The sequence below is a fragment of the Phalangium opilio genome, unplaced genomic scaffold, assembly GCF_054372755.1.
Source record: "Phalangium opilio isolate 3A_F unplaced genomic scaffold, DU_Popi_V2 ptg000098l_1, whole genome shotgun sequence".
NCBI classification, from domain to species: Eukaryota; Metazoa; Arthropoda; class Arachnida; order Opiliones; family Phalangiidae; genus Phalangium; species Phalangium opilio.
In genome coordinates this window covers 857,318-882,464 of record NW_028324201.1, presented here as the reverse complement: position 1 = coordinate 882,464, position 25,147 = coordinate 857,318, and the positions used below count along the sequence as shown (strand labels likewise).

At 37.6% G+C, this 25,147-nt stretch overlaps 2 protein-coding genes across 2 annotated transcripts; both read left to right on the top strand.

Annotated features, from left to right (window-relative positions):
- Positions 1–1,646: 1,646 nt before the first annotated feature.
- Positions 1,647–3,944, top strand: LOC149632676 (uncharacterized). Its single transcript, XM_089850988.1, has one exon. It carries the CDS (start codon positions 1,647–1,649, stop codon positions 3,942–3,944), a length of 2,298 nt encoding a protein of 765 aa, XP_089707114.1.
- Positions 3,945–15,568: 11,624 nt separating this feature from the next.
- Positions 15,569–17,316, top strand: LOC149632675 (uncharacterized). The gene is made up of 7 exons (XM_089850987.1): positions 15,569–15,584; positions 15,634–15,701; positions 16,048–16,224; positions 16,283–16,469; positions 16,781–16,898; positions 16,964–17,231; positions 17,278–17,316. Exons 1-7 carry the CDS (start codon positions 15,569–15,571, stop codon positions 17,314–17,316), a joined length of 873 nt encoding a protein of 290 aa, XP_089707113.1.
- Positions 17,317–25,147: the final 7,831 nt, after the last annotated feature.

Genomic DNA, 25,147 nt, shown 5'->3' with positions numbered 1-25,147 from the left:
AAACAAATAATGAATCAAGAGACATTTGCAACGTCATTGTGTGAAAAACAAGTTGGGCGGTATTTCGCGGTTAGTTTGAATTTCAAAATATCTAACGTACTTTTCTTAATTTTAAACGTTTTAATTCGATTTTTTTTGGCACACATAATTTTAGGCACATTTTTTTACCTAAAACTGCCCTCATCTCGTACTAGTCGGAAAACAATGATCCTATCCCTTTAATAATGAAATTTTTATTTGGTTACCAATGATAATGGACAAATTCGGGGAGTCCATACAGGGAAAGCTTCCAGAGGCGGCAGCCTTTATTAGGCCGCAATTTGTGTAGCCATATTTCGCCGTTTAATGGCACGGAAAGAGTTGTTGTTGATATTATTACTCTTTCCGTGCCATTAAACGGCGAAATGTGGTTACAAATTCTGGCCTAATTATGCTTCCGCCCCTGGAAGTTGTTTTCCCTGTATTTACTTTCCGGATTTGTCTATTATATTGGATAACTAATAAAAATTTTCTTGACTAATGAAAAGTATATCTGATACAAATGATATATTTTTGGAACTAATGAAAATATTTTGGAAACTAGTGAAAATATGTTGGTAACTGAACGAAAATAAAGAAAAATACACTGGGAATGCCTAATGAGTTTTTTATGCTATTTGGTTCAATGTTTAATATTTGTGAGTAGTTCCAGCATTGCCTAGTTGGGGGTTCCTATGTGCTTCACCATAAGCATATCAAACCATCCGGGTGGTTTGATATGCTCATGGTTTCACAAGAAATATAAGAAAACCAAGATCAGAAGAAGATTTTGCATTTATGAAGAGACTTTCCTTAGACGTCATCCCACTCGACCACTAAATTCGGTCTGAATTCCGTCGCACGTGAAATCAAACTAAACGCTTGCAGTCAAAGGCCTGCGGAAATGGCCATGCTAAAGTTTTAGGTCATTATTTTGGTTAAGTGGGAGCCTAGCTTATGCGTGATTGGGTTGTGGCTTCCATGTTTTGGGGACATTTGCTTTTTGTGTGGCAAGGTATGATTCAGCTTTGATATGGACAAAGGTTACAAATCATACTGGTAGAATAAGAATAAGGTTGAGGTATAGCGAGAGAGTAGAGTTTCCACAGCAAGTGAGAGATATTGAAAAGGCTTGAACAATTGACTATTTTAAAATTGAATTCCTGCACTTGCAAAGAATTAAAAAAAGCGATAGATGCATGTTCCGATCGGAAAAAATGATATTACATAAAAAAGATACCAATTTTGTAAACCTATTTTTTATCGTTTGTTTGTTAGTCTACATTTTTAGAATTAATTTTTTGTTCGTACTATATAATCAGATAACTTAATATCAAAAGGGGATTTGGTTTTGTAGTCGCCGTCCGGGCACTTCGCTTAGTTTTTACCATTAGTTAAATAAATTGTTTACGTTTAGTTAACCAAGTTCGCTTTCTTGTCGTCAGACACCACAACCGCGTCCAGGCTAATTATAACCTTTTACCGTGTCAAGTCGTCCGCGCAAGTTGTCCGGTAGGCCTATTCGACTAGTTCACGAACATTTATGGTCCGTCGAGCCGGATCGTCAGAGTCGGCTTAATTACGTGGAAAGCTGGTCGTTGGGTTGATCACCACTGCGGACGTTCACAATGCCAGTAACCGCTCTGGAGAAAGCCACTGCGGAACGGAATAAAGGCGAATTGGGTCTGAACAACATCAGCAACAGAGTTCAAACACATGCCAAGACTCCTCTTAATCAACAGCAATTGGAATTGTTTCTGGAAGAAGTGGACAAGTCGTGGCAAGTCATCGATGATGCGCATGTCAAGGTGGTCTCGTTGGACGCTGAAAATGCTGGCCTGCATGAACGGAAATGGGATGACTTATTCACGTTGTATACGAATTCGAAATGCGCACTTAAATCTATGCTAGCCACTATGGTTCCAATCTCGACACGTCAGTTGTCTGTAGGGTCACATTCGGAGATCAAGTTACCTAAAATCAACCTCCCAACGTTCGCGGGAGAAATACATAATTGGATATCATTCCGGGACATGTACCTCACTGCCATCCACAACAATCAAGAATTATCAGATGCCCAGAAATTTACCTATCTCAAGTCAAGTTTAACCGGAAACGCCGTAAATCTAATCAAATCACTCACCATTTCTGATGCCAATTACACCATTGCTTGGGATACGGTCACCAAGAGGTTCGAAAACAACAGAGAACTCTACTTTGCCATTATGAGACGATTCTGCTCGCTGCCCATGATACCAACCAGCAACTCAAATGCCTTACGATCGATCGTGGATGCGGCGATGGAATGTACCAGAGCTCTCGACACTCTTCCGATAGCGAATAAATGGGATGCCGTTCTGGTGTTCCTTCTAACCCAGAAGTTAGATCCGTCCTCTAAGGAGCAATGGGAACTTAGTCTCAAGAACACAGAGATACCAAAATCAAGCGATCTGCTGGAATTTATTGAACAAAGAGCGCGCTCCTTGGCGGCATCATCATCCGGTCGCAATCCTCACGTCACGAGGAACCCAGTGACCTTGCACACCAGAACTGGAGCATCGTCCTCAGATGGTAAATGTACGTTCTGTTCCGCCAATCATTTCAATTTCCGATGCCCAAGACTGTCCGCTATGAAGGTCCACGAAAGGCGATCATTAGTACAGCAATCGAACCTTTGTTTCAACTGCCTTCGGACGGGACATAGAGTAAAAGAATGTCCACTGGAAAAATACTGCAAGACCTGCGATAAAAAGCATCACTCCCTTCTTCTCGTGGAAGTTGAGAAACCAGACAAAGAGTCAAGTAGTCAACCATCCAATACAAAAGAGTCCGATAGACAACAACCAAGCCAGGCGCAGAATTTTCATGTCCAGGACGCCGCCTGTGCAAGGGATGATTCCATACTAGCTACCGCTGTAATCAAAGTAAAAACTGCGCAAGAGACAGCCCTTCAAGTTCGAGCTCTATTGGATGGCGGATCGACTGTATCGTGCATCTCCGAAGCGTGCATGGCGAGACTGGGCCTCGCACGAAAGAAAGTCCAGACGAAAGTAGTAGGCCTAGGTGCGACGCAACTCGGTCGAGCTAGAGGACTTACTCAGGTTCATTTCAAACCATTCTTCGAGGACACAACGTCAGAAAGGTTTTGCGTCAACGCTTATGTATTGAAGAAAATCACATGTCAGCTACCTTTACGAAAATATGATACAAGCAATTGGCCTCATCTCAGGAAGCTGCGACTGGCGGATCCCGAGTTTAACATCCCTGGCGACATTGATGTACTGTTGGGTGCTGACGTATTTTTCAAACTCCTTTTAAATGGGAAACGAACCAAGGATGCCTTTTCTCCGGATGCGATCAATTCCAAGCTAGGATGGCTGGTTTCCGGGCCGACGAGCATTGACCAACCTAGAGTACACCTTCATCATACTCTCACACTCGAAGAAACCCTGAATCAATTTTGGGCGATTGAACAAGTGCCAAAGACACAAGTCATGACGCCGGAAGAAAAAGCTTGCGAGGAGGATTTTCTAAAGTTCCATTACCGAGATCCAGCCGGAAGATTCGTGGTACGCATACCAATGAAAGAGCCAACGATTCCTCTTGGATCTTCGCGCGAGATAGCCCTGAGAAGATTCTACCAAATTGAAAGGAAGATCGACGCACGCCCGGAGTTGAAAGCCTTATACGAAGGATTCATGGAACAGTACGAAGAGTTGGGACATATGTCGAAGATCTTGCCAGAGAACCAAGAGAAGACGGCTATACTCGGGTCGTTACCTTACGGACCACCAAAGGTGAAATCAAACGACCCATCGTCAAGCTATGCCTTCTACCGTTCGACCATGAAGATGAGCCCTGAAAGTTTGCTACTAACGTATCAAGGCCGGGAGAATGTTCCGATCGGAAAAAATGATATTACATAAAAAAGATACCAATTTTGTAAACCTATTTTTTATCGTTTTTTTGTTAGTCTACATTTTTAGAATTAATTTTTTGTTCGTACTATATAATCAGATAACTTAATATCAAAAGGGGATTTGGTTTTGTAGTCGCCGTCCGGGCACTTCGCTTAGTTTTTACCATTAGTTAAATAAATTGTTTATGTTTAGTTAACCAAGTTCGCTTTCTTGTCGTCAGACACCACAACCGCGTCCAGGCTAATTATAACCTTTTACCGTGTCAAGTCGTCCGCGCAAGTTGTCCGGTAGGCCTATTCGACTAGTTCACGAACAATGCATATATTTAGGTTGTTTAAGGGGTAGTGATAGTCATCTCCAGTCGGAGGGGTAATATTTTGGTTTTCCCAACTTGTTTACTTTAAATTGAAAGCGCACTCAGTACATGCAGTATAAAAATAGCTAGGGTTAGCCTGTTCCTGGTTAGGATATGTTTCTAGCATAAAACGGAGCAGACTATATACAGAATTCCAAAACAATTGAGAGCTGGAAATTAGCTTTTTTAATAATCTCTAAAGAGGAAAGACACTATAAAGACTATAATTATATAGACTAATTAAAATACAACCTAAGCCTTGGCCGTAAATAACGTCGAAAAACTTACTTCAAAAGATATTAAAACCTCTCTACTCACTGAAATTATTTACCAGGATTACTTTTTAGACTAAAATTCGACCTGATAACAAAGTATTTGTATTAGTGGTATGTTACCCACTAAGAAAAATGCCTCTAACAGCAGCAGTTGTCTTGTAAAATGGTGGATTGATACTTCGTCAGATATTGAATTGTATTTGCAAATAGTTGTTAGTATGAAATTTTGAGATTTAAAGTCTCCCCTTTATCGTATCTGTGTTTTCGTTTGACCAATGTACCCAGTTTTTCACCCCTTTCCCTACAGGAATAAATAGATCCAAGGTTACTTATCTTCCTCCTTTTATTGGAAACCACAAAACTGAATATGGGTTGTGACGATTAAGCTAATAAGCTTATTGTTTAAATAACTCTCAATCTGCGAAATATTCACTGTTTTGAAAGAATGAAACGAAAAAATTCCGGGAATAGTGGTGAGGGAGTGTGGATGAACATTGAAGATTGACAAGAAAGCAACAAGAAATATCTGGGCGGAAAAACAATGCAGGTCGCCAAATACAATCTTCCGCCAAAAACATACGTTTTTTTTGTAGATAGTCCAACATTACATCGAAGGTATATCGCATTTTATTTACACCACTTTCCTTCTTGTTAAAAAGAAGGCCAAGAAAAGTCAATAAAAAGGTAGAGACTGCAAAGCGTTTTCCAAACATAATTAGTTCTAAGTATATTTGTTAAAACACCGCAACACCGTATTGCCCTTATCTTTGTTTACGAAACTGATTATATGAAAATACAATCTTAGAAAGGATAAAATTCCAACATAAAACTGATTCTAGTTCATGGTAAAAGTTTCCATTTTCAACTCTTCTAATCTGGGTTTTATTTAATACAAATAGTATTGATTAGATTGCAGGGACGTTTGCATGAACCTGTTAATGAAATTTCATTATTCATCATTTTCATTTCAGTTACCATGGCAATCGAATCATAAGCGTGAGTGTGTGGTAAACAACTAGAGTAGTTAAAATGTTATTATTGACTCTTTACTCAAACTCTGTACCGCACCAGAATTGAAATACCCCAGGCCAAAATGGTACTCAAAGGAGAGTACTTGATTTTCGTAATATTCTATTACATTAATATCGTGCAAAAATTTGAGACACTTGACGTTTTAAAGGATTGTTGTACATTTTGCCTTCGCTATTCGGATTGTACAAGCTATGGTTTAAGTGGATCCCAAAATGGCGCTGAACGAAATGGAATTTATGGGAAATGATCGATATTTTAAATACAGGTGCGTTTTGCATTTTGAAATCTTAAAGGTAATTGTCGATTTGAAAATTTATTAACATTGAAGGTACGCCCAAGAGACTCCCGTAAACGTGACAACAGTCGAGGTGAGTTTCTCCTCATTGGGTTTCAGACAGAATCAATTTTCTAGATGGTAAATAAACTTTAGCGTATCTTGTCAGGAATCGTGGGCGATAGATGACACCGCGCAATGTTACATAGCTATTGGGGATTATTTAAGGCGATCCCTTAACATGAAGTAATATTTTGTCTAGTATATTCGAACAATTGCACTTAGCGAGAAAGAATAGACCTTTCCTATGTCTATTATTAGGGGGTGGGCCGAGGGTTCGGACATTTTGGAAAAAATGTACGGATTTCGAAATCCAATTTGATTTCTTCGGATTTCGTTGGATCTCATTTGATCACGTCGGGTTTTGTTTGATTTCAAAATCCTATTCATTTCAACGGATTTCCTCGGATTTTGAGATTTTTCCCGTGATTTCGTCGGATTTTGTAATTTTTTTAATTTGGATTTCGTGAATTTTGTAATAGATTTCGCGATGTCTTTACTGATTTCAGATTTTTTATGGCATTTCGAAATCAGCGAAAAAACGTTTGATTTCTTTCCGGACTTCTGATTTTGTTATGGATTTCGGATTTCTTAAAACTAGATTTCGTGAGTAGCATACGGGATTTCATAAATGTCCGAACCCTCAGTCACGTGATATACAAGGGGGTTGATACATTTCCATCCGTCTCTGCACACTCTCGTGATACAAAAAGACTACAGCGCAGGCGCCAAAACGCAAGATAGAAGGCAATGTTTTACCCCCGTTTCTTTCCCTCTTAGTTACACCGAAATGGTCTATCGCCTTTACGTATTATTTGAATAGTATTCGACTTATTCGTCCCGATTAAATTGTAATGTACAAATCTGGCCATTAATCAAAATGTTTCACTATTAATGAAGGGATATTTCGTTATGAATTGAATATAACAGTAATCAAATTAATCGAGTTTCGAAACCAATATTCATGCTTAAATAGAATTTTTAGAGTATGTTACGAAGAACATAAACATAGCTATTTTGAAGCTGATAAACTGGTAACAGAACCGGATTTTTTCAACGTATGTGAAAGATAGATGTACGGATTATGTACAAATTTCTAATAACTTTGGTTTTAGAACGCAAATATTATCTTGATACCCACGCAACGCTCATTTTTCGATGGCCGACAGGAACACTTCAGTCCAGCTCCGGTCTTTCGAACGGCCAGGACGATCATCGTGTCCGCCGCCCCAAAAAAAGTGACGTCCACTTCTTTGTCCTTCTTAAATGTGGACACTCCGGTAAACTTTGCAATTACAATGAACTCAATATCCAGTTCATTAAATTACATTCTTGGTTTCAATTAGGTTGTGATTTTAATGGGATCGGCCTTGATACTTCTGTCACTTTTGCTCGTCATTCACTCCATCTTAACCAACAAATACAAGTCGGTGTCCAAAAGAAAGATCTTAAAGAAACAGACCAAAGAAACCCTGGAAAATGTCTGGGACAACGCGTCGCTCTTGTGCGCTGAACGTAAGCGATTAAGTACTCGGTTACATTTGAAAATAATATTTCTCATTATAACAAGAGTTCGCAGCGAGAGACAATTTCATATGGGGGATTGTATTCTCATGACAAGAGATGGCAAAAGCTTTAAATAATCGGAAATAATTATGTTCCCTACAGCGATAACCTTCGTTTTGCCCCACATTACTTGTCGTCTGCTGGCTGCGTCCTGGCTGATCGGAGTGACTTTCATTCTGTTTTTCTTGGGTTGTTACTTGCGGACGGAGTTCACGACGGAAAGCTACAACTGCATCGACACCCTCTCGGACTTGATCGAATCGGGAATTCCATCAACAATGATAAAAGAAGCCGGAACTCTCGAGCATTTGAAATATTGTTAAATATGCGTTGACGTGTTAAGTACCCTTTTCTTCTGACCTCATTGGTGCGTATTTGTAGGCAGCCCAGGACCCAGTCGTTAAGCAATGGTTAGACGCGCAAGATCAGGAGAAACTTTTCACCGATCTTTTGGATTATGTGTCGTTTGACGGATACAGTCCAATTCTATCCGGCGAAAAAGCTTTAATCATAAAGGACTTGTTTCTGACTTGGTTGATGCCAGAATTCTTTAACTCTGAATCCGTGAGCAAAGTCGAGCTATTGGCGAACAATGGAGGATTTTACTTTTCGCAGTACGAAGTTGGCTTCGAGTACCTACACCAAATTTTGAACACCTCTTGGATGAGAAGCTCGCCACAAGTGCACGAAAACCTTCAACTAAGGTCCGTACTATTTTTTAACGTAGAATAATCACGCGTTTGACTACTGTTTTAATACAGCCCGGGGCCTTGGTTCGAAACGCAAGTTTTCAAATATACCGAATTTCAAAAGCTTCACACAATTGAACAAGTCACGTGGAAGAGACCGTTGAAAATCGCAACTAATTTGGACCTGAGTAGCGTCTTCGTTCCTTTCAACTTGCTTTTCATGCTATTGTCTGGAACAGTAGCCGCCGTCATCACCGAAATCATCTTCAATCACATAGCTTAATCGAATCCTGCTTAAAATCAAAAAGCTTCTGCACTTCGAAATGCCATCCACATGTTACGACATTTTAAATCTAAACTTAACTTCTAGGGGACATTTACTTTGTACTTCTATTGTCACTGTCACTGTGATTAAAAATTTGCGCACGAATGTGAAGTTTACTAGTGTTTGTAATTTAGACTAAATTTTCTTCATAATTCTTCACCATTTCCGTGTCTTGCTTTTTGCATGGCCAAATTACAACCCTGTTTTCCCATATAGTTTTAAATTTTTTTTAAGTATAATTACTATTCCGTTAGTTTTAATTTAAAATAGCGAACTCCCTGAACTGGAATCTCCAGTTCCAGTTCTAAACACTCGAATTGCAAAATTCCAATTGACAGCGGCCCGTACCGAGGCTTTGTAGCGAATGATTTGCTTTGGTAACTCTAGCTAAAATAGATTTAAATTAAATGCAAAATTTGTAATCCGAAGCCAGCATTATCTAAACCCTGGGCAAGATCTAGGCCTTCCTGTCAATCATTCGTCCACGCCCCATGCTTCCCAAATTTTGCCGTCATATTATCTTTCTATACACCGTCCTTCCATTGAATGGGGGGGGGAGATTTTTTGACTAGGCTATTCTCGTGTATATAGAGCTTTTACCTTGTGTATCCTTTCTCGAAGTTGGGCGAATTTTGTAGCTATTCACATACGGTTTCATAGATACCAACTATTTCTCAAACCCCTACCCCTATCTTCTTTGTCCTGTTAGGGATTAACCTTCCCTGCTTTCTCTAGGAAGGGTTCGACAGTTCTAGCCTTTATTATTTAGGTTCCATAGAAATAGTTGCGCCTGCATTAGCAGCTTAGACTGTCCCCATGAAGTTTATTTAGACATGATATTTTTCGCACATCCCCCAAACCCCCTTCTCAAGAGACGATTTTTCGAACATCTATATTTTCGATTAGGCAAAACAAAAATGTAAAGTGCTGCCTCTAGTGGCCTATCTGCGTACTTCAAATAGCTAGACTTCCACCTTAACAGTGCACGTGTTAGGGAATAGCCAAGTGCTAATAGAGTAATGAAGAGGGTACTATTTATCGTGTATTTGACTCGGTTTAGTAACCTTGCTCCTCCCATTTTCACCCGGCACTTTGGTTCATTTAATATTGATTTCACATAATAATAATTCAATTTCTCGACTATTTTGAACTGATAAAAGATAAACTAAATTACATTTAATCGGGAGCATACTTACTGACAATTGCGCGAATATAATTCTTTAGTAGCTGTCCTGTTTCATTTTATTAGGTCTAAAATAGACCGAATACGCGCTTCTACTTCATAGGTACCAACTTACCTTCTTCAAACGGAGCCTCCGAGATATCTAGGCCCGTGCCTATCACGAAGCTAGAATATTTTTAAACTAGTTTAGTTCGCCGAGTTCTCTCACTTGGGGCGCTTTTAGTATCGTACAATAAAAATAAGTTCAGCCTCGTGACCCGTCGACCTCTACAATATTAGGGCAAGGCATAGACGTAGAGCGGTGAAACCGAGGTCGCGGATAGTAAACAAATGTGTTAGAAAATGTAAATTAATAATTACCGAGTCGACGAGAGTCTACGTTCTTAATTACTTTGATTAATTTCATACGAAGCATTTTCAAATGCATATTGCGGCCAAATAAGCTGCAGAAATAGGATCGAATTAAAAGCTTGATATATTTGAATTGACAGAAATTAATTCTGTACTTTGGTTACATAGATCGGAGCATAGATAATATACACAAGGATCGGAAGGTATGCCTACCGTAGTGCATCTCTCTTTGCCGCGCTTGTGCGGGGGGCCGCACGCCAAACTTCTGCAGTTGACTTCCGCTTATGCGCAGACGAGGTCTGCCTGCTCGTTTTTCGCGCCGCCCCGTGGGACCCGTGTGACCCCTTAATATAAACCGAGGCTTAGGATGTTTTTCAATAAGTATGGAAAATACTTAAGTATCAATTAACCTGACCTTTAAGGGTTATCCTTCTTTTGTTTCTAGTAAGTAGTTTATAGTCAGTTAAAGCCATAGTGCCAAGATATGCTCATATGATACTATAAGATGATAACCGATAGGCCTAATGTTTATATAAAAACTTTAAAGAATGCACGTGGGCAAATTTGTTTTTCCACACGTGCATTATTTAACCATGATTCTACGCTGTACGCATGCGCTGGTTTCCGGAATTAGAACCTACCCAGTTCGTACAAAGCGCGGCAAGCTCTGCCCCGACCTTCTGATCCTGGTGTTTATTATCTATGATCGGAGGTTGTTTTTCAAAGGAAGCTTCTCATTCCGTTGAAGAACACGTGGTTAAAATAATTAACTTTAATGGAACTGAATTATTTACAAGGCAAAAATATTATTTAGAACAGATACTGGTTTTTTTTGAGTCGCGATTGTTATTTAACATGTTGGGAAACCAAAATAAACCTCTCCGAGCCGAGACGAATTTACTTTCCAAATACCGGTCCCCCAGCCAATGAGACAAACCGGAAATACATAGTTCTAATCGGCGAGATATTGCCATGATCATTTGTAAAGTTTAAAGCGTTTAATAATTTCCTGCGTATCCTCAATAATTCTAATGAGGACCTAATATCTATCCCTTAAATGTGTATTTAACTTTTGGCTCACTCTGAACCGTTAAGACCTCCTATAAGAGGACATGAAACAAGGTCAATTCTGGTTAAAATCTAGGTTTTCTTATCTCATAGACCCAGTCGTTTCAACACGTATGGAGAGATGAAGTATTAACATCGTAATAATATAATGAAGCTAAAAGTTACGTTTACACTATATATAAATGTAGTAAAGATGAATTAAAAAGTAAACACCGAATTTTAAATGTTAATATCAAAAGATGTTCTTGGAATATTGAGATGAAACAGAGCTTTATAGCTACATAACTACTAAAAGAATCGTAATGCCGAAAAATATTTAAGTATTTCCATTTAATATTCTGGCAAAAGAAAATGTTATCGTTTTGTAAGAGATCTTTTCATCCTACTCACTTTATATTAACTTTGATATGCGTGAAGTGTTTCGATTCAGATGCAATCTTCATTACTCGTTCTATATTAACTCTCACTTGTGTCAGTACATAGAAATAAGTTTATCTTAAATAATTAATTAAATATAAATGATATTAATTATTTTAATCGCCAGTAAATAACTTTAAAAATAGTTAAATCGTTTAAAATAAAGTTCTTCCCATTATATTTCGAAACTTTGCTAATATTGACGTTTAAAGTGAAGGGTACCCCTCTTGCCAGTAGTATAGACCCACACTTCGTACCTCAGTAGGTGTAGAATGTCAAGTTCACTGTGTCAATGACCTATGACGTCATTATGCCACGCCCCTCCCGCGCGCCCCCTCGCGGGAAAACACTGCGACTGTATCTGTGACGTCATTGACGGGAAAACACCGCGTGCCCCCTAGCGGGAAACTCGCGAAACACTGCGCGGGAAAACACCTGTCAGTCTCTTCTACAACTGTGTCTGTGACGTCATTGATAAGAGACGAGAATGGATAGCTTTAAACGTACATTGTCAAGGGTTAATGATAGGTCTCTGCTGGAAGTTGCGCAATCCATTGTAATTTTTAATTTGACTCAGAATTTCAACCTTTTTTCAAGGAGTTTATTTTGATTATGGTATTGTTTTAATGGTAATTAAAAGGTACACGTAAAAGCGTAATTAATATATAAGAAATTCATCTTAGACGTAATAGTAGAAAGCATAATTAGCCTCTGAAAATCAAAGTGTTACTGGTGTGTTAGCGTCTATTTGTAAACCTTGGCTAAATTCTGCCTATAAAAAGAGTTATAAAAGATAGTCAACAATCATCAAGATCAAGATGCCATATTATATGCAAGACTTGCACCCGGACTGTTCAGCGGCCATAGAACTCACTGTACATTCCTTTAATGGAATTAGTGATGGTGATAGTGTGATTGAATCTATCATCTATTTTACCAGTAAAAAACGTATCTTCGTAGCGGTAACCGTTGCCTGACGGCACCAGTCGAGAAACCAGGGAACGAACCCTTGTGCGTAGTTTGCATTGATCTACTTTAAACAACAAAAATTGATTTAATTTAAACAAATTACCTAATTAGCGGCTATCGTTGGCCAATGGCACCAGGTGAAACACCTTGAAACGAACGCAACACGGCCAATTGGTCTCTAGTCTACAATAGTACAATCAGCCTGTCTTGAACTTTTGACCGAGGCTTAGTGAAATCATTGAATTTAAAAATTATCGGCTAAATCTTAACTTTAAATTCTTTTGTATTAAATTATAATGAAGTTTAACTTACGAGAATAAAATTAAATTGGGACTAATTAACCCCTTCCTTTAGATGAAAAGTGAAAAAATTCGCCTTAAGCTCGTCCATAAACAGAGCGGACGACGCATTTAGTAAACAAAAAACTTCGCTCTATTAGCGGTAAAACAGCTTAAGTCCAACAGTACGTTTCTCTATGATTTTAGCTAGGATTATACCACGTAAGTCCAACAGAATAAAAGGTCGTAAGTTTAAGCATGTGCTTAAAAGTACAAAAAGTAATACTTAATATTAATTGTTTTCAATAAAACTTCGAAAGGCGCCAGAAAAATGTTCAACCTTTCATTTAAAACCATTTTCAGACATATCGAATAAATAGTCTTCAAAAAATGGTCGAGAAACTTTCGCTATTACAGCAAACATTTCCCATGTTATTCCTATGGGAAAATTTCCCTTTTTTTGCCAAAATGTCTGAATTTTTTTATGGAAATGAAAACCACCCTTAGCAACTTTATTTTCTATAATAAAACCTAATGGAGGGATCTCTTTGAAATTTTAACCACATATTAAGGGTCCGAATTTTAGTTCAGTGGAATTTTTTCAAAACAGTAACCATGATAGGAAAAAAGTTACATCGAATCAAAAAACCACCCTTATACATTAAACGCAGTATGAGGTCTTATCTAAGAGAGCAACCGCTCTCTCAGAATTACTACTATAAGTTAAAATGAGAGGATTTGAAGTGACGTAAAGTGCAGTTATTTTGAAGAACATAGGAAATTTGGATGTATTATCCAGAAATTCCATTTCGTTTCGTGACGTATTTGATTTGCGTCTTTCAAGTTAATTAGTAGAAGATCACTTCGGTTATGACAACGGCTACTGTTCCCGACAACAGCATGAGAAGAAAGTAGAAAGGAACGCCGGCGCTACTCGGGTCCAAATCAGCCACGCTTTTCAAGGGTGTCTTCCACTTGAGCTGTTCAATCGAGTAATCGAACTCAAAGTCCACATATTTGAAAACTTGCGTTTCGAAAATGGGCGCCATGCGGCTATAGAACATTCGTCAAAATCCGCTAAAGGTTTTACGATAACATTCGTTTCCGACCTCAATTGCACGGACTCGTGCAGTTGGGGACTGCTATTCACCCAAGAGGTGTTGAACATGGTGTGTACGTAGTCGAACGCGACTTCTTCTTGCGAAAAGTAAAGTCCGCCTTTGCTCATGATGAACTCTATACTATCCGGTCTGGAGTCGAATAAGAATGTGAAGAACGTTTTCGTAAATTCGACGGTTGTTATTGCAGCTTTTTTACCAAAAACAATGGGAATGAAATTGCCCTTGATACTATCAAAATAAATGCGGAAATGTTTTGTCCTTTGTGCGCCTAGCCATTCTTTAACAGCCGGGTCCTGGGCTGCCTGTAAATACGCAGCAATGACATCAGAAGATTTGAGAAACTTAACATACAGTAGGATATTCACCGAAACTTGGAGGCGTTTGTATGTATCCTTGGCCATTCCTGGCGGAATTCCCGATTTGATCAAGTCTGAGAGGGTGTCGATGGTATTGTAGTTTTCCATCGTGAACTCCGTCCGCAAGTAACAACCCAAGAAAAACAGAATGAAAGTTACTCCGATCAGCCACGACCAAGCCAGCAGACGACAAGTAATGTGGGGCAAAATGGAGTAAATCGCTAAATAGGGAAGAAAATTAACAGTTCGCTTTATCATGCGTGATTAAAGCGCCAGCCATCTTTCGTTATGGGGACATAATCTTTGGTAATTGAGTTCCTCATAGAAAACTGGTTCGCTCAAGGGGGGTCAATTGTTATCAACTGTTAGGGATGCGCTTAATCGCTTACGTTCGGCGCAGAAGAGCGACGTCTTGATGGGCACCGATTTGTATTTGTTGGTTACGATGGAATGAACGACGAGCAAAAGTGACAGAATGACCAATGTGAACACAATTAAGATCACCACCTAATTGAACCGAGAATGAGAAATTATGAATTGGGCAGTGAGTCTAATGTTTATTGATCGAAATATACTGGAGTGTCCATGTTTAAGAAGGAAAAGGAAGTGGACGTGACACTCTTTGAAGGGGCTGAAATGATAATTGCGTCGGTCGTTCCGTAGGGAGTTGACGGAGTGAGATATTTGATTCGTTTGTTGAAAAATGAGCGTGGCATTTCTAGCGTGAAGATGTGAATATTCTACAACCATCGTAAGGATTAAATATTTTAATTTCCTAAATCGGTAAAAAATCACACTTAAGGCGCGTTTATAAGCGAGCGAGATCCCGAAGCTGAAAGCCGAAGCGCACTCTTTTTCATTGGCGCCGGCTCAGGCGTGACCGTTTACAAAGACGCGAGAACCGCTTTTTCACATGCAGAGGCGAACGGCTGACGCTGAGTTGCTTGGCCGAGCGCATCAAAGTTGCTTTGATATTCTCGCTGGTTGTCGGCTTGGAGTTCAGATCACGTGTTTGAAATTATCCGATTAGCGAGTTTGAAAGGAGAACAGACATTTCGTCTGCTTATATTTGCGTGTGTGGGTTTTCTACACTCGAGTTCTTCCGTCACTTAAACATATACATAAATATGTCACTTAAATCATTAAAAGACCAACAAAGGGTGCTGAAAGAACAAGAACGAATGAAAGAAAATGAAGTGAAAGAAAATCTTTTAACATTTTATTCGTGATTTCCCTCAAATTTGGGGCAAAAATGAACCAAGTCATAAAGATCGCGAGGCGACAGATGTGGCTTGGGAAAAGGTAGCAACTATGGCCACTTTAACAAGTAAGTATATGTAATTGTTTTGTAAATACGTTTGTATATTTACGTGTAGTTATTGTCTTGAAAAGAGCCACAAGCCAATTGCTAAACGTCTATTTAAACCAGCCAGTCATCTGCCAGGTCTGGCCAAGCACTATAGTGAAGTTTAGATTTAGGGGTTAATTGTGATGTCCATTAAAAATTTTATTTTAATTATAAAATGAAAACTATCGCTAATAATTTAATTTCAGTAGTACCACTATCTTTATAAAAGTACTATTGAGCTAAGAGACAAAACAAAGTTTATGGGTGAACCATTCCTATAATGAAGAATATTTTGAACGATAAAAAATTGAACCCACAACCTAAAAGTATATGGTGTAGACCTCGAAATCATGTCGATTTTTGGGAAGATCGTGTTTTGGCAACTTACGTTTGGACTGAAATCAGGAAAGACTTCAGAATAAGTAAGCAATCATTTGTGAAGATTTGTGACTTACTTCATGACCGCCTGGTGAAAGAAGTCACTGTAATGCGAAAGCCCCGGACGGTGGAGCGAAGAGTAGCTCTTACTATGTATAAGTTAGCAACTCCTGGAGAGTTTAGAACTATTGGGAATCTGTTTAGTGTCGCTGGATGTACTGCTTGTGTGGTATTTCACGAAGTAAGACAAAAACATAATTTCATGAAGGATTTATTTTTTTATTTAATCTATTTTCAAGGTTTGTAAAGATATATCAGAGGTTCTTGTGCCATTAATAACAATCCCAATCGATGATCAGCTGGATGATGTTGTAAATGGGTTTAAGAATGAGCTGGGATTTCCACAATGTTGTGGTTGCATTGATGGCACACACATTCCGATTATTCCACCTGAAAAATATGCCAAAGATTATTTTAATCGGAAAGGTTGACATTTTGTCTTGTTGCAAGCGGTGGCAGATCATAGAGGAAAGTTAGTGCTATAAAAATATCACCTAGTGACCTAACACTTTAAATCACTGATAATCTTGATGTTGATTGTATTTTAGATTTATAGATATAGTTATTGGCTGGCCGGGAAGCGTTCATGATGCCCGAGTGTTAGCAAATTCGTCAATTTACAAAAAACTAAGGCAGGAACTCTTTTTCCACTGGTAGATTTTGGTGCAGAACCCTTTTCTTTAGATCAGGGGAACTAAAGGATTTTTATAAATAGAGAAACAACGTAATAATTGAAGGAACTGACATTCCTCTTTTAATTATTGGAGATCCAGCCTATCCCCTAGAAACATGGCTCATGAAAGGGTTTTCCGAAAATGGAAAACTAACAGATGCCGAATTATATTTCAACTACAGGTAATATTACTATGTTGATTTGATATCTTAGTATGTTTAAAATTATGAGTGATATTTCCTTCTAGGTTAAGTCGGGCTAGAATGCAAGTGGAAAGTGCATTTGGACGCTTAAAGGGGCATTGGAGATGCTTGCTGAAAAGAAATGATCTAAACCTTAAAAACCTTTTAGTTGTTATTGCATGTTGTTGCGCCTTGCATAAGTTTTGTGAAAATGAAAAGGAATCGTTCCAGCAAGAATGGCTGAACGCAGTTGACATTCAACAAGAACAACCTCGTGATTGTCCATTACACGTTCGATCAAATCCAAATGCAAAAAGTATCAGAGACGCATTAGTGAATCATTTTTATCGTCAAAGATCCTACTTATAAATTTTTGTAGAGACTGGGAATGGAAGACGAAATAATCTGTTGCCAATAGTGCTGTTATAGTCTAATGTTTGTAATTTTGGATATTAAATAATAAGAATTTTAATTGTGGAGCTCAGAACAAATAATTTATTGCAATAAAATACAATGCACGTTGTATGGATTTCATTGTGCAAATTATGCTAATTTTTTCAGCAACAACTCCAAAAAATTAAGCTCATGCTCCTGTTGGCGCTTCTCCCTCTCAGCTTCTCTATCATAAAATTCTTTTTCTCTTTGAGCCTCGTGTTCTCTCATTTTCTCATAACATTTCTCGTCAAATTTTTGTTGTTGCTCAATAATTGTTTTTGTTGTTCACTCGTAACTCGCTGAAACTCAGCCAGAAATTCCTTAGAAAGGGACTCTGCCCTCCCTAACTTCCTTTTTCTGCGACCTGAAATGGTACGTTACCGTAATTTAATAAATTAGTTTATAGCTTATACTGTACTTCAGCCAGTTCCCGCCATACCTTTAGAAGCTTCACTACGAGTTGAGTTACTCGATTGTCCAGCTTGTGGTATATCGTTTGAATCTTCAGTAGATTTTGAGCCATTTTCCCCACCAGATTCTAAGATTGGATGAATAGTTTGGTCTATACTTTGGTGACTAGATTCGCCACACACACTGGCGTTGATTTCACCTTTAATTAAGATAATTATATAGTTATATATTACTTTGGTTCGCACTTGTTGGAAAGTAAACTTTGATCCCGTGATTTTTTCCAGCTCTAACGCGAGCTCTTTATATATAGAATTATTTCTTCGGACACTGTCCAACTGTCCGATAATGTTTTTTCTTTTAAAAGGTTTATCAATGCCAAAACATCGTTATCACGCCAAGTTGCGGCTATCTTTTAATTTGATTTGAGAAAAAAACCTTATTCACGGGATGTCAACGCCAGAAGGCGCTGAAAACGTTTTGAAATCGCTCCCCGGGACGTTTTGGCCGAAACGATTCGAATCGTTTCGCGCGAAAACGGTTTCTGTTTACACAGTGGTTCCCAAACGTTTCAAAACGTTACAAAACGTTTCGAAGTACCCGTGTAATCATGGCTTTTGATTAGACGATACTGACTGCCCTAAGAATTTTTCTGCGGGATGAATGAATGGTGGTTTTGGTTTTTTCAATGAAAATTTTTGATAGACGAGACTAAACATGAAGTTTAAAGTAAAGCGTATGACTGTTGTTCTGCCTTAAGCAAATCGGTAGTATTTAAGGGTTTCGAATTTTAGGATAGGAACTGAATCCTCATTTTCTGGGATTAAAACATTTTCAGTTATAATATTGGACATAAACTCGTTTTTAAACTTAATGACAAATTTCCTTATATCGGCCCTTTCGTACAATCCGACTAATTGAGCTAATTCATAACCACACTAAGGGGTCTTCGCTAGTACTCTCTGACCAGGCCTTACTATCTGAGCAATAATAATGTTATATTTTTCACAGTAAAGCGACGGTCCATGATCGAATTTTACAAGATATCTGATAAAAAGGTTTTAAAAAAAGTTTCTTTGAATAATTGCTTAAAATAAGTTATTAAAATTTTGAAGATAAGTGCGAAAGCAAATTTCACTTTATGGCAATCATAAATTTTAATTATTACTTTTCATCTCTTGACTCCGATAATATACGTCCAAAATGAAAATATGATCCGCCACTAAATTTAGCCCAAGTACTATCCAAGTTTGTAAAAGTTTCTATTCATGATGCACATTATAGAAAATCTTTTCAAGAAACGAAGGGAGGGCTTCACGGGCTCAAAATAAGTAAAATGTTAAAATTTATGCCAATAATGCAGCAGTTTTATTTTACACAAGCTCAAAAAGTTCAACAGCAATAGAAAATTAACAGTTCTATGAGATTTCAGATGACACTCTGAGCACAAAACAACATAGCCATCTCATGCAAACATATTTCAAACACAATATACAAATATTGAAACACTACCTTTTTCAAGTTCATCAATTTGATTCCCAAGTTCAGTAATATCGTTTCTCAGTCTAGTGAGTTTTCGTGCAAGTTTTTCACGCTTAAGTTCAACTTTTCTTCCGTCCGGAAGTTAGATTCCGGAATTGTTCAAATTTCTAGTCGCATCGCAAATAAGTTGAAGAATTTTGTTTATTATGTCAATTAGTTTGGATCTAGACGTTTTGAGATTATCGATTTTTCTTATTCTCTCACTCATTCTTAAAGCAAATATATATGGTGTCTTTCTGAAAGTTCGGATTCCGACTGCAAAGAAATAACATGGGTACCTTTCCTCTCTGTCTTTAAAACCAAACTAAACCGAACAATGTTTGTCATCTGTGAAGGCGTGCTCACGTCAAGTCTCCTAGCGACTTATTTCACTTCATAAAAAGAATTTTTTGTACTTAGCAATAGCCAAACCTTAAGCAAGGAAATGAACCGGGCCACACTTGAAGTTTTTGAGCCCCCACTGAGATTTGAAAGGTTACTAGGTAACGCGCGATTATCGAGAGTCAGCCATGAATCCGTAGAGCGAGTTCATGGAAGGTTTGGACATAATTCTATCATGCGCGATTACAGATAGGTCGGACACTTTAACGCAACTTGCGATTATCGATGGGTAGGACATTTTCCGGGATTAGTAATAATTCCGTCTCATGCAAATATTACGGTTTTGGACACAATTCGGTAATGAGCAGTTATTAAAGATTTGGACAGAGTTCCGTCGCGCGCGAGAAGAAGGGGTCGAACAAAATTTCTAATCTGAAGATGATGGCGTTACTTAGTCTTCCGTATCAATAAATTCATCATCGTATTCTTCGTCGACAAACTTCCAGAAAGGCACTTCTTCTTCCCCTGCATTTCTTCCATTGTAATCAATGGTGATTTCCGTGCCTTCCTGGATGTCTTGGTCTGCGAAGAAGATTAATCTTAGTGAACCATCGACAATTCTCTTTTTAGCCACGGCAGTAAAGTCTTTTCTTTTATGGTTGATTAATCGGCCAATTTTTCCAGTTTCGGATGCGACGAAAGTTTAGCATTTTCCATTGTATTTTATTTCTGAGAAATAACAGTGGCCTTCAGTTTGCAAATACTTTTCTTCCACTTCCTTTTTTTCCACGAGATTACCTCCGTATTCGCACAGGTACTCTCCTGTTATCGTAAGGTAAAAATATAGTGTTACAATTTAAATTTAATCCTTCTATGAAGACACGCTCTGCATTGGTATTATAATGTATTTATATAAAAAGCCACCTAGTATGTTAAGTGCTTAATTGCTTTGAAACTTTATTGGAGTTTCGTGATTTCAAATGTAGCTATCGGGTAGAATTTACTTTGACTTAAATACATCTTAGGAATTGTAAAAGGATTTTAAGGGTTTATATAACCGTTTCTTCCCTATAAGCTATATTAGATATTTCATGGAAATTAAGGGGTTCTCATTAGGATTCTAAAGTCTTTAAATAATGTAACGGTTTGTCCAGACTATTGAAATTAAATTATTAGAATGCTATTTTCACCTTTCTCAATATTGCTCACTGCGTAGACACCTTTTCCTCGTTTTTTCGTTGTTCGCACTCTTAAAGAATCTGTTATTCCATTACGAATTTTTTCTTCCAGATCCCTTTCCTTCTCCTCTTTTGAAAGACGAACGGGTAGCTTCTAAATTTACAAATTAATTTATGAGAAATTACCACAAATTTAGATAAAAATTAAAAGACAAACACTTACTGCACTTTCCCAGAGATTTTTAATTTTCTGCAGTATCCCCTTCTTTTCCCACCCCTGGGCTTCCAAATTTCTTGCAACAGTTTGCCAGTCCGGCTCGGTTTTTCGGAACCTTAATCTAAAAAAGTTATATTATTAGATATTACCCTACGATTTGAACGAAGAAGGAAACATTATAATCTTTCGTACTTTTGAGGGATGGCAATTGCACGTTCTTGATCCTGCCGTTGAAACCAAAGGTCTCGCACCTTTTTTATTCTTTTTTCCGGTACGTCCCAAGAATAGCGACTCTTAACAATGTATTTAAATCCCTCAATAGATGGAAATTTGGCCCGTGGAGTAGGCGAGATAATCTTATTTATATCTTCCTTGAGTTTATTGTAGAGCATTTTCTCCTCTAGATGTAGTTTTTATCAGAATTAGTATATTTACTATAAATTTCATTTTTAAAGCTTATAATATGTTCATAGACTTGCGGGGGCCCTAAACCATATTAATTTATTTCTACTATTTACTCAGTCAACCCGGAGACACAATAAAGTTTTCAATTAACATTCTCTACATTATTTTCCATTCTAAATAACTTGCCATTACCTTCTGATGTCTCAGTGCAATAAAGCGCATCAATTGTTGGATCAGCTGTGTTGGTATTTTCCATCCAAGAACAACCCGCTCCGTAATTCAAGCTTGTGCTTATAGTCTCAATTTTAATGAAAGATTTTGGTTTAATATCAACGAAATATTCGACACCCTCCCGTAGTGTTTAAGAAAAGATCAAGGTTTTTCGGATTTTCCTGGTATCTCGTGAACAATGAATTTTTCATCGTCAACGGTCCATGGGTCACCCAACCTCTAATAGCAGTATTTTAGAGAAAATATTCATAGATATATGTTTGAATTTAAGTTTCCACAACTCTTGAATACAGATTTTGGAACATTATTATTTTGACACTTATCACTTTCTATACACAATAAATTGTATTTAAGACTAAAGTGACTGGCATTTTAAAATGTGCCTTGGATAAATCCAGACGAGGGTAAACTAATCTTGGCAAAATAACTAATTTTGTAATGTTCCCCTATAACTTGATTATAAAATCAAAAAACACAGATTTAAAACAATTGCAAAGGGTTTTGCAATTAGTGGTTGGAATTTCGAATAGAGTGTTTAACCTTTTTCGGATGAGTTTGGGATAAAACGATGTATAAACGCGTTGAGAAAAATTTATATTTGCACTTGGAAGTAGTTATAAATAAATTGCAAGAACCTAAGCATGCATTGAAAGATGAACATTTGAATTAATCTTGTGCAAAATTTGATTATAGTAATTGGCCTCGAATTTAAATTATAATGTATCTCAGTTATACTCAAATGTTTCAATGAGATAAAATATTTTTGTTGGTTTCTAAATGGACATAAACTATTGCAAACTCAAATAAATATACTCATTCCTCTGTAAGGTACGCATTATTTTGACCCTTTGACATATTTGCTTTGTTGTGGTAGTTCTATAATGCCTTGCGGCAGTTGACTCAGTATGAGCCATGACACCAGATATCATCTCCCTTTCCATTACGTTTTTATCCGTCATGGCGGTTTGTATGGCTTTACGCCATAAGGTTGACGGAAGATTTTCTCCAATCTCAAATCTACGAAAATACAAAGGGATAGAAAGCAATGTAAATTGTTGGAAATAAAGGAGTTTCGTTCATTTTGTTTTCTCACCTTGCAATTTCGTTTGAGGCATTTATTGGATTGCCTTGGGTGTTAAGGAAAACATTAACGCGTCTTTGCGCATGCAGCGTGGCTTTTCAAATTTTTAAGTAACTATTTTGTTAAAATATTATTAAAAAAACATGAACTATTACAGATGTTGTCAATGTAAGAGTAAGAAAAATTTACTTACGAGTCAAATATTGATTTCATTTGCTTATCAATTGGTAAATTACCAGTGCTGGTTGTGCAAGTTTTGTGTTTAAGAATAAACACTATCAAAAGCGTGCCATCTCTGTTAAATTTCCCTTTTTCAAATTCATTTACTGTCAAATTTTCAGGAATTCCTACCCTTTGCCCATTCGTCAGCGCAGAATAAGAAACAAGGTACCTAGAACGAAATTGATTATGATATCTAAACTTTCAACACTTGGTTCATTTGATATACCTTGTCAGTGAAACGAACTGACGCTTTGAAAATTCTTGGTCCAGATACTTGATATCTTGCTCGATTTGGTTTTTGAGCTTCGGTTCCATGAAGAAATTTAGGGTGTAAACAATTTTTTGAGCGCCATCCCCTTCAACAACGTTTTTGAACCGTTTACTTGCAAATTCGTTGCTTATTAGTCTGCTATTAGCCTTTTTCCAAATTGCTATGCAACTTTCCAAATGGGCCACATGCACGTAAAAGTCTTTGTCTAAAAGAACATATTTTAAATGCATGAATAGATTGAATAGTTGTTACTTGGAGAGTGCGATTATAAATGTTCAGGATTTGTTAAACAAGGTAAGATTAAACCAGGTTTAGTTATAGAAAAGTATGATACGTCACGTTTGATTAAAGCAGTTAAGGCTCGGATAGGTTTTATTAAATCATTTAAGGTTAGGCTAGGTCAGGTTTGGTTAAAGCATTGAAGACTAGGCTAGGTCAGGTTTGGTTAAATCATTGAAGACTAGGCTAGGTGTTGTTTAACTTTGTACACTTAGGTTATACTATTTCAGTCATTCTAAAACCAGCTAAGTTTATGTTAGGTTATGATAACACAGTTAAGGTTACGTAAGTCTCTCTTGAACAATGTTAGGTTCGTTTTTAATAAACCAGATAGGGTTAGCCTAGGTATTGTGTATCCATTCAAGAATACTTGAAGGCCTGTTAAACCAACTATGTTTCGGTTAGGTGGTTTTGAACCTAGTAAGATTATGGTAGGTTAGGTTTTGTTTGGAGGATTTACGGCTAAGTTAAGATTTTATTGAACCTGGTAAGATTAATTTTTTCTGCACCAGATAAGAGTATGTTGAAATATTTGAACCAGGAAAAGCTAGGTTTTCTAGCACCAGTTATGGGTACGTTAAAGTCATTATAAAGGGTTAATTTGCGGTTTGATGAACTAGGTACGGTTTGGATTGAGTTTTGTTCAATCCGATTAGTTTAGGCAAAGGAAATTTTGAAGCAGCAACGTTTCACTTGTTTATAACAGGTAACACTTTGATTCATTTAAACGATTTTGCGTAGCCCTAGTGAACTTTGCAGTTGTAGAACAGAGGCATTACATGGGTTGTTAAAAAGTAAATGACGTAAACTAATTCTTGAAATTTTGTATTACTTTTCATTTAGTATTTTTTTCATTTGAAACTTTGTATTTTGTATGTATGTGATTTACTTATTGAAATTGTGATCTTTTGGAAGCACGTCTTTGGTGGTACAAAATTTTCCATGAAGAAGAGAATCTCGAGCGACGAGAAAAGAGGACCACCAAAGACGGGGACTTTCCATTCCTAGCGCGGTAGCCTCTCTCTCTCTCTCTCTCTCTCTCTCTCTCTCTCTCTCTCGCAAACATGACTAACCGGGTTTTGTACAAATAAAAGGTGAAAGGCTTAAAGAAAACCAAGAGAGAGAGAGGGGGCATTGGCGAAAAATTTTCTTCACTTCGAACTAAGAACTCGTACGCGTATACACGAGAATTTTTTCTGCTACTCTAGCAGTGCGCGTATGGAATAATTTAAATTTACTTAACGATTATCATTAAAGAACTGTCTTTTTGTTACTAATTGGTGCAGTTTTTGGACTAATTCAACTCGGCCCTTAAACCGAATAAAACTTAGTAAATGTTGTTTTTTCAGTCGGCAACATTTATAGCGAAAAATTAGCTCTCCGCTATAGCTCACGGTAAACCTTCCCCACATTATGGTGCCGAAACCCGGGAAGTAAGGCTTGTGTGAACTTTAAAACTACCATTAACTTTAAGTGATAGTATCGTAAGGACTAAAACGAAGTCAAAATGGCGGAATCGGCGAACGAACTTAAAAGACTAATGAGAACGCGAAAGGTCTTACGCGTATCAGTGCAATCAGTGATTAACACGGTCGAGGCGGAAATGAAAAATGAACACCCAAAGGTCGAAGCTTTCGAGGAAGCGATTGCTTTGTTGGA

Coding starts and splice junctions, on each gene's coding strand:
- LOC149632676 (XM_089850988.1), top strand. CDS start 1,647: ATGCCAGTAACCGCTCTGGAGAAAGCCACTGCGGAACGGAATAAAGGC.
- LOC149632675 (XM_089850987.1), top strand. Junction 16,225..16,282: donor CTTGTGTGGTATTTCACGAA/GTAAGACAAAAA, acceptor TCTATTTTCAAG/GTTTGTAAAGATATATCAGA. Junction 16,470..16,780: donor AGATTATTTTAATCGGAAAG/GTTGACATTTTG, acceptor TAATAATTGAAG/GAACTGACATTCCTCTTTTA.